General features: G+C 46.0%; 1 protein-coding gene across 8 annotated transcripts in view; it reads left to right on the top strand.

Moving 5' to 3' along the window:
• Nucleotides 1-10,000, top strand: part of kn (EBF transcription factor knot) — a 176,834-nt gene that overhangs the window by 149,706 nt on the left and 17,128 nt on the right. For all 8 annotated transcript variants that reach the window (XM_070123561.1, XM_070123557.1, XM_070123562.1 and 5 more), the window contains exon 7: nucleotides 4,472-4,553. In XM_070123561.1, coding sequence (XP_069979662.1) covers nucleotides 4,472-4,553 — 82 coding nt within the window. The remainder of the gene's footprint in view (nucleotides 1-4,471; nucleotides 4,554-10,000) is intronic.

Below are 10,000 nucleotides of genomic sequence, written 5' to 3'. Positions count from 1 at the left end.
GTCAAAGACGGTTCGAGGCCCGTCTCTCAAGACGAAGGTACAAAGCGCAAACGAGGATGAAGAGGAGGAGAAGGAGGAGGAGGCGGAAGAGGGGGAAAAGAAGAAAAAAGGATTAGGAGAAGAAAAAAGAGGACTGAGAAAGGAAGAAGGTGAACCAGGAGGAAAAGAAGGAGGAAAAGAAAAAAGGAGGAGGAGGAGAAGAAGGCCGCGGCGTCGGCGGCGGCCCAGCAGCACCGGCCGCCCGCCCAGCATCCTCCCCGGTGAGCGCGCCCGCGACACTTGTTCGGGGGCGTCGCCTCTCATTAGAGTCTGAGACTAATTAGTTCGCAGTTCCTCTCGTCTCTCGGACTTTAAAAGGCTTTGTTGCCGAATAATGAGACATGAAACAGGACTCGTCTGAGATATTAGCGGGTTGTTTCTGCGAATAACAAGCATAACGGAAGGTATGGGTCGGGCGCGTGGCGTTGCATGTCGACATGCGAGAACCGATATTTTTATTTTTTATTTGTTTATTTATCTTTTTTTAGTTATGTTATTTTTTTTATTTATGCATATATATTTTTCTATTCGTTTTCAGCGAGAACCGATATTCTTTTTCATTCTTGTATTTTCTTATTTATGCATATTTTTTTTTTCTCACCCGTTTCCTATCGCTATAACAAAACCCATATCAACATACGAATAACACAAAAAAGAAAGAAAAAAAGTGCTAAAAGGCAATAAAGAAGCTTTAAAAGAATAACACAAAGAGAAAAAAAGGCTAAAAGGCAATAAAAAAGCTAAAAAAAAAGAGAAGAAAAAAATAACACGACTTTGAGAGGCTCGCGTCCAGCCCCGCCGCCGCGCCGAGCTCCGAGCCACAAAGTCCTTCAGAAGCGCGCTGCCTCTCGTCGGGGTCGGGGCGTGAAATGCGAGCAGACACCCGCAAACTGCTGCTTTAAGAAACCCCAAGACTTATTTTCTGGGAATTACCGAGTAGATTGGCTTCTATCGGCCTGTTATTATTCCCGTTTTTCATTGGCCTCTCTCCTCTCTTCTCTTTTCTCTCTCTTCTCTTTTCTCTCTTCTTTCTTCTCACTTCTCACTTCTCTTTCCTCTCCTCTCTTCGCTGTTCTCTTTTCTCTCTTCTCTCTTTTCTCTCCTCTCTTCTTTCTGCTTGTATTATTTGGTTGGTTTAAGGAGGTTAAGGGTTGTGCGAATTGGCCAAACGATTTGTTTGTTTACAAGATGTGTCGTTTTTCTTAATTTTTTTTCTTAATACGGACACGTGTAAGCGAAGAGGAGGAAAGAAAATCCGAGACAGGAAGGCCTAACCAAGGAAGAAATAAACAACTTTCTGCCGCCGGTATGAGACCTGTCACTACATATCAGGTCACATATAGTAACTGCTTGACCTCGCGTGCGCTCTGTCGCCTCCACAGCTGCCAACCAGGTGTCTCCGCTTTTCCCCCTCAGGTCGGAATTCTTACGGACCATCCTTCCTTTTCCCGTCTCCTTATTTCGTATCTTTCTCCACTCTCTGGCAAATAAAATCGATAAGTAATGAAAAAAAAACTATCGACGTTACAAAGCGGCGGCGTTATATCTCTTGTTCTTTTAAAGTAATCGGAAACTCAGGGGGAAATTAGGCCCGCGCGCCGCCCGACGTTCATTTGTCAATCATGGTCTCGCGCGCAGAATCAACAGGGGCGCGTGGTTGGGGTGACAGCGCCGTCGTTTTTCCACTACGTTGTCAAGCTTGACGTCTTTGTAAACACGTCTGAGGGGAGTCGAATTCTGGTAAAAAAGGAAAGAAAGAAATATTTGAAGAAATAATACTAAAAGAAAAAGAAAGAGAGAGAGAGATACAAGACACCAAGACGTTCGCCATGATACAGACGACACGAACCGCGACGCGACATTATGCACCAAGAACCAATTTCTCTTTTTTTCTTCTTCTAAACATTTCCTAGCCCTTGCATTAATCGACAGCGCGCGCACGGTAGCTAATTACGGGTCGGGGTTCAATACGCCATGAGACATTATCGGATCCAACGCCGGCCGCCCCGTGTAGCATTAGATTTGTAAGGCCCCTCGGATATTCCTCACGCCCGACCCTGTAGTGGACGAGAGAGAACCCGAGAATGTCCGGGATTATGTTACGCGTTTGGCAATGAGGCCGCTGATTATATCATCGGGTCGTGTTTTGGTGTTAGGTGCGTTATGATCTCGGTTGGAGGGAAGGAGGAATTATTTAGGCGACATTGGGAATGCTCCTTTGGCCTTTCTTTGGCTCGATGTTTATTTTCTTTTTTTCCTTTTTTTTATTTTTTCGTCTTCTTTTGTGATGAGAAAATAGGGGGGAGAGGTAGATACGAGAAGAGGAAAGTCAGGGAGAGAGAGAGAGAAAGACAAAAAAGAGAGAGAGAGACAGAGTGAGAAACAGAGAAGAGAGAGAGAGTTAGAAAAGAGGAAGAAATATCTTTGCCTTTAACACATTTTCTTCGCTACATGATGCTCCTTTGCGAGTGATTTGTTATTCCGACTTTATCCAAGACCTGGACTTCCGCTTCACAGGAAATAACATTATACATTTCCCCCTTTTCTATATTTTTCCCCTCTCTCTTGAAAAAAAGGAGGATAATGCAAACCAAAATGACACGCATAATCTTACCTCTTCAAATTGATCCCACACAAAAAAAAGACGGACCCAAACAAAGAAAACTAAAAAAAAAAAAAAAAAAACATAAGGGGAAACTAAACTAAACAAAAAAAAAACGGAACTGCCTGCGTAACTTGAGACGGTGTTTTGGCCAACTAACGGACCCGAGCGTCTTACAAGGCGGACGGGCGTGCCAACGGAGGCTCAAGACGATCACCTTTTGTACCTGTCATTAGAGATCTCGACGAGTCTTTAGGATTTTGTATGGAGATATTGATAGATGGATAGATAGATAGAGTTGGGAGAAGGAGAGGGAGGGGGAAGGGAGAAAGAGAGAGAATGAGGGAGGGAAAGAGAGACAGAGAAAGAGAGAGTGAGTGGGAGTGGGCGTAGGAGTGAAGAAGGGAGAGAGAGAGAGAGAAAGAAAGAGAGAGAGAGATTTAGTTCATATCGTGGAGTAGATGATACTCTTTCTGTTTTTTTTCTGTCTTCTCGTTTCTATTTCCTCCTCTTTCAACTTTTTTCCATATTCTTTTTTTTCTTCTCCTTTCTCCTTTTCTTCCCCTTTCTTCGTTACCCTTTCTCATTCCTTCTCTCATTTTCAGTCTAATGAGAAAGAGAAAAATAAACTAATTCTAATTTCCCTCTTCCTCTTCCCTTTCGTCTCAGCTCCTTCAATTTCCCACTTCTTCCCATCTTCATCATATTCCCTCTTCCCTTTTCTTTTCTTTTCTTTTCTTCTCTTTCTTTCGCTTTCGTCACCCCCTTCCTACCTCCTTGATTCTTGTTCTTTCGGATCCTGCTCTTGTTCCTTCCCTTTCTTCCCTCCTTCGCTTCGCCCTCCTCATCAATCTGTTCCCCAACCTCATAACGTCATTTCAACCCTTCTCCCTCTCCTCCTTCCTCCTCCCCCACCCCTCCTTTCCTCGTCTTCCCCCTTCTCGTCTCTCAGCCCCTCCTCCTTCCCCCCTCCCCCTATTTTCCGCTCTCTCTCTCTCTCTCCTGTCTCTTCCTCCCCCATCTCCGTTCATGTCGGCCATTCCTTTCCTTTAATATACATTTCCTGTCCGCTGTATTTATTTTTAGTCTCTCTTTCTTCCTTTCTCTCTCTCTCTCTCTCTCTCTCTCTCTCTCTCTCACTCTCTCTCTCTCTCTCTCTCTCTCTGTCTCTCTCTCTCTCTCTCTCTCTCCTTCTACCTCTCCCTCTACCTCTCCCTCTACCTCTCCCTCTACCTCTCCCTCTTTCTCCCCCTCTTCTCCTCCCTCCCTCCCTCCCTCCCTCCCCTCTCCCTCCTTCCCTCCCTCCCTCCCTCCCTCCCTCCTCTCCCTCCCTCCCTCTCTCTTTCTCCCCCTTCCCTCCCCCTTTCCTCCCTCTTCTTCCTCCCTCTCTCTCCAAGCTCTCCGTATCGCCCCGTTTCCTTCACTACAGAAGCTAATCCGATCTATAATGTCATTGCTTTATCAATTCAGTTGACGAGAGCCCCGTAGGTAGGGGGGGGGGCGGGTGCGTGATGTAGTTTATGGTAGATACGGACATTTTTTTTTTTTTTGTCTATTCGTTTATTTATTCTGTGTGATTGTTGTTAATGTTGTTATCGTTTTTTTAGTGTTGGTTGGTTGGTTGGTTGGTTTGTTGTTTTGTCGTTTGTTCTTCGTTGTTGTTATTATTTATAATGTTAGCATCATCATCATCATCATCACCATCGTTATCATCATTATTACCACTGTAATTATCATCATTATCATCAATAATCCTAATCGCCACCTTACTTTTTCTTTTCTCAATCAACAATAATGATTCGTCTAACCATTATTTCCTTTCCTTCGCAGGTTCTTCCTCAAATTCTTCTTGAAGTGTAACCAGAACTGTCTCAAGAATGCAGGGAACCCCAGAGACATGAGGCGCTTCCAAGTGAGTATTATCTCTGCTATCTCTGTTCCTTAAGATACTAAATAAGGCCATAGGTACATAAATACATATATACATACGTACATACGTATATGCATACGTACATACATACATGTATACATACGGACATAGTATATACGTACATACATACATAGAGAGAGAGAGAGAGAGAGAGAGAGAGAGAGAGAGAGAGAGAGAGAGAGAGAGAGAGAAAGAGAGAGAGAGAGAGAGAGAGAGAGAGAGAGAGGGAGAGAGAGAGAGAGAGAGAGATTGATAAAGACAGACAGAGAGAGAGAGAGAGAGAGAGAGAGAGAGAGAGAGAGAGAGAGAGAGAGAGAGATTGATAAAGAAAGAAAGAGAGAGAGAGAGAGAAACCAACTAGAAATGAGAAACAGACCGAGAGACACAGGGCTCGCGAGACACGTAGAGGTGACCCGACATATCTACACACACATACACACTCCACGCTATGAATCAGCGGAGAGCCAGGGTTCCTCCTCCTCCTCCTCCTCCTCCTGCTGCTGTTAATTTGTCGGTTTTGTCATAACAGAAATATCGTATTGCCTGGGGGAGGAGAGGGAGGGTGAGGAAGGGGGGGAGATGGAAGGGGTAGGGAGAGGAGGAGGGAGGGGAAAGGGGAGGAGGAGGAGGAGAGGCAGGAGGAGGAGGAGGGAGGGGAAAGGGGAGGTGGAGAAGGAGGAGAGACAGGAGGAGGAGGAAGGGGGTGGAGGAAGGGGGAGGAGGAGAAGAGGAGGAGGAGGAGGGAGGGGTAGGGGGAGTATCAAAGGAGGGGGCGGAGTTGAATTCGTCCGCCCTAAAAAAAAAATTCTTGTTTCTTTTCTTCATTCTTGTTGTTGTTGTTAAGTTGTTGTTGTTTTTTATTACCAACATTATTAATATGCTGTATTACATGCTCTCTTTCATTTATCTTTATCAGTTCGTCGTATTTTTACTCTCTTTTCGCTGCGTGAGTTTTTCCTCATCATTTCTCCTTTATTTTCTCTTCCTTTCTCCTCTCCTTCATCTCACCTTCTTTCTCCACGCGAGGGTTAAGAACGAAAGAGAGAGAAGGATCAAGGAAAGAAAAAACAAAAGAAGAACAGAAAAAGAAAAAAAATGAAAGAGAAGTAAAGAAAAAAGATAATAAAGGAGAAGCATAGAAAAGGGAGAAGACAAAAGCAACATAAAAGGCAAAGAAGAAACTCATCAACACTTTCCACACGACCCGTCTGTGAAGATCGCCCGGGTTCAGAAAAAGGGTTCAAAAAAGGGTTCAAAAGCGTAAAAAGAGGTTCAGAAAGGGTTCAGAAAAGGAGTGGACCAAAATAATGGTTCATGAAGGGTACAAATAAACAGAAAAGAACGGGAAAAGGGGTTCAAGATTAGTTTAGAAAAAGGTTTAGGAAAGGAATCGATAAGAGTTCAACAAAGTATTGAGAAAGGTTCAGTAAAGGGTTCAAAAAGGGGAACTGCCAATAATATTCTAAAAAAGGGGGGTTCAATAAAGGTTCAAAACGCGGGGATGTCAATAGAGTCTTAAAAAAAAGGAAGCCTCAATAAAGAGTTTGGACAAGGAGGTTCAATAAAGGTTCAAAAAAAGGTTCCATAATCCGTAATCTTGAGAGAGTAAAGGAGCTCAAGTCTCGACCTTGATAAGGTAATGAGTGGGTGTGTGGAGGAGCGTCCCAGGGGAGGGCGAGAGGCACTGTCTGTGAGAGGCACTGTGCCACACTTGTTGTGCCAGTCCCTCCTGCTTGTCTCCCGACCTCAGCAACATCACTACCTCTTATCTCGTGGCGGCCTTATCAGGGTTTTTTTTCTTATGGATATTTTTTTTTTTTTCCTTTTTTCTGTTTTTTCTGTTTTTTCTTTTTTTTTAGTTTTTTTTGTTTTTTGTTTTTCCTTTTTAGGTTTAGGGATGATTATTACGATTATGACGAGTCAGTTTTATCGTGTTTGGTTTGGTTTTGTGTTTTTTTTTTAAGGATTATTCTTTATAAAGCGAAAGGAAATGTCGCAAGAGATATTAAAGTTAGGGAAAATAGTGTATACTTATATGATACGCAACAGGCCTATAGAAATTCGTTCATGATCAAATACTTTAGAGAGAAAAGAGCGAGAACGGCGTCTCTTGGAAGACATTTCGCACGGGCGGGAAAAGGCATTAACGCGTCACTCAAGAGTTTCCTGCGGGTACTCGTGTGACGCTCCGTTAATCTGGCAACTTTACATCATGCTCAGAGACATAAGATTTAATCTGCCTCTCCATCATTGTAACGTAAGTTAGGCAACTTGTTTAAACTTTGCCCGTATTTCATTATCAAATATAAACGACGGACAGGATAGACACCGGGTGCGGGGCGGGGCCTCGCGCGAGCCTCGGGCGCGAGACGACTCCTTTTGGGGACTCGATCCGACTTTTTCTTGGGACTCAACCCGACTCGTTTTTGGGACTCGACCCGACTCGTTCTCGGGACTCGACCCGACTCGGCCGAGGCAGCGGCGACAGCGTGATCGAGCGCAGGGTCAGTAGCCCGCGCCGCAACCTTGTTGTAGCCCCAGCCTTCTCATTACTGCCGCGGGCTTGGCGGAAGTGAGGGCGTGAGGCTAGCCAGGCCCCGGGAAACAAGGGCGCCTCTCACCGCCCACAAGGAACTACCGAGCATGTCCAACCACGACACGGGCGGGACGGAACAACACAACAGTCTGGGCGTGCGACGTCTCACCCCACCCTCACCCCACCCTCACCCCACCCTCAACCCACCCCTAACCTCTGCTAAACCAACCCCTCAACCCACTCTGAGCTCAACCATTCGGCCTCTGTCGCGAGCGGCCACAACCTCTGTCTCTTGTCCTTCCTCATCCCCCTTCTCCGCCCTCTCCTCACCCCCCCCCCCATCCCGACCTGTCCTCCCCACCAGATTACGAGAGCGAAGTCGGGGCGGAGGAAAAAGCCTATCTTACACGGCGGCGAGGAGATACCCGCCCCCTTCTTCCTCCCTGTCCTCCCCCTCCTCCTTCTTTTCCCTTCCCTGTCTTCCTCATACTCGTCCCCTCGTCCCTCTTCCCTGTCCTCCTCCTCCTCCTTCTTTTCCCCTCCTCCCTGTCCTCCTCCCTGTCCTCCTCCCTGTCCTCCTCCTCCTCCTCCCTGTCCTCCCTCCTCCTCCTCCCCTCCTTCCTTCCCTCTTCGGGCTTCTCAACCTCTTACCAGGACTGACCGCTGCCCGCCGCCCGCCGCCCGCCGCTCCTCGCAGACAATAAAAGTCATATCCCTTAACAAGTCCGGCGTCCATCCATTTCCTCGGTACATCTTGTTTATGAGGTCCTCACACAGCTTCTGCAAGCTCGTGAATTTTTCAAGCGGGGATTCTGGGCTGGTCGCGCGGGGAGAGGAGGTAGGGAGGGGGGGTAGGGGGGTTAGGGGAAGGTTGACAACCCCCCTCTTCCCTTTCCTCTATCTCATTTTCCTCCTCTTCTTTTTTTTTTCTTCTTTATTCTCCTTTTCATCCTCTTGTTTTTTTTTATTTTTCTTCTCATTCTCTTCCTTCGCCTTCTCCTCTTTTTTTCTTCCTGTCCCTCTCCATTTCCTTTTCCTTCCTCCTCTTCCTCTTTTTTCCTGTCCCTCTCCATCTCCCTTTCCTCTCTCTCTTTCCTCCTCCCTCTCTTCCTCTTTTTTTGCCTGTCCCTCTCCATCTCTCTTTCCTCCTCCTCCACCTCTCTTTCCTCCTCCTCCTTTTCCTCCTTTTCCTCCTCCTCCTCTCCGTCCACCTCGCCTATCTTGTCATTTTCCTTCCAGGTTCAGGCGACGCGGCGAGATGTGAACATGTGTTCGTCTCGATTCTTTTTTTCCCTTCCTCTCATTTTTTTATTTTCCTCCGATTCTCCAGAGGCGCCTTAACTCTCTTACAACGCCCAGCCTCCGCCTCATTCAGCTCCCCTCTTTCTCTCTCTCTCTCTCTCTCTCTCTCTCTCTCTCTCTCTCTCTCTCTCTCTCTCTCTCTCTCTCTCTCTCTCTCTCTCTCTCTCTCTCTCTTTCACACTCTCTCTGTCTGTGTCTCTCTCTCTCTCTGTCACACATTCTCTCTCTGTCTGTCGGTCTGTCTGTCTGTCTTTCTCTCTCTATCTCTCTCTCTATCTATATATCTATCTATCTATCTATCTCTCACTCTCTCTCTTTCTCTCACTCTCTCTCTCTCTCTCTCTCACATACACACACACACACACACATGACGGCGCTCGACGAGACTCCTCTGCGCTCTCTATCAATCATGAATCGCGACCACTTACGGCGCTTTTGTCTCGATCGTCGCAAACACGTGTAATATTAATGCACGAGAGGCGGTGTTTGCATGTGTAAACGCTCTCTCGGTGTTATGCTGTTTCCACGCCCAGTTGGTGTGTGCGTTTCCATAATTGATTGATTAATCCACCCACTTCTGCCGATATATATATATGTATGTATGTATGTATATATATATATATATATATATATATATATATATATATATATAAATGTATGTATGTATATATATATATATATATATATATATATATATATATATATATATATATATATATATATGTGTGTGTGTGTGTGTGTCTGTGTGTGTGTGTCTGTCTGTGCGCGCGTGTGTGTGTGTGTTTGTGCGCGCGCGTGTGTGTGATATGCAATAGTCAAACACGTACATGTGCAGCGAGATGAAGTTGTCCGCACCCAACTCTCTCTCATTGCCAAACATTCGTCTCGAGATAAGGCACAAATTCGTAAAAATAAATAATTTCCATAAAAGGGCCGAGAGAGAAAATTCACACATCGTGTCGCCGCCATAAAAGCCTGACGGAGGCGAGGGTGTAGGCCCGGGTTTCCCTAGGGGGTGGGGGTGGAGTGAGGGGGGCGGTGATGACGGCTGGGGCTGCTACACTCCTTAACTACCTCGCACGTGGACCTGTGAGGCAGGGCAGGGGGGGGTTCTCGCTCTGTCTGTCTGTCTGTTTCTAGATATGTTTGTCGATCTCTCTCTCTCTATCTCTCTCTCTCTCTCTCTCTCTCTCTCTCTCTCTCTCTCTCTCTCTCTCTCTCTCTCTCTCTCTCTCTCTCTCTCTCTGTCTGTGTCTCTCTCTCTCACTCACGTTCTCTTTCTCTCTCCCTTTTTTTCTCTTTTCCTCTGCGTCCTCCCCCACTCCCCCCTTATACGTGCTTACGAGAACACATGCACATCATATTTATATATACACAGGCAAAACAAATATAACTTTTTTACATTCCTTTTTTTTCTTCTTCTTCGCCTTCGCCCCTGCACTGTTTCGTTTCTCCTAAACCTGCCCGTGTTATCTCGCACAGCTTGTTTCCGTCAGGGAGAATGAGACGACCCCATATATACACGCGTATATAAATATTGCCTTCACCACCTCCCTGCCTCTCAACGAACACTACCATCTTTTAAGCGGTG

Source organism: Penaeus vannamei, chromosome 7 (assembly GCF_042767895.1).
Source record: "Penaeus vannamei isolate JL-2024 chromosome 7, ASM4276789v1, whole genome shotgun sequence".
In the NCBI taxonomy this organism is placed as follows: Eukaryota; Metazoa; Arthropoda; class Malacostraca; order Decapoda; family Penaeidae; genus Penaeus; species Penaeus vannamei.
Note: the sequence above shows the minus strand (reverse complement) of the source record. Positions and strands in the feature narration are given on the sequence as shown.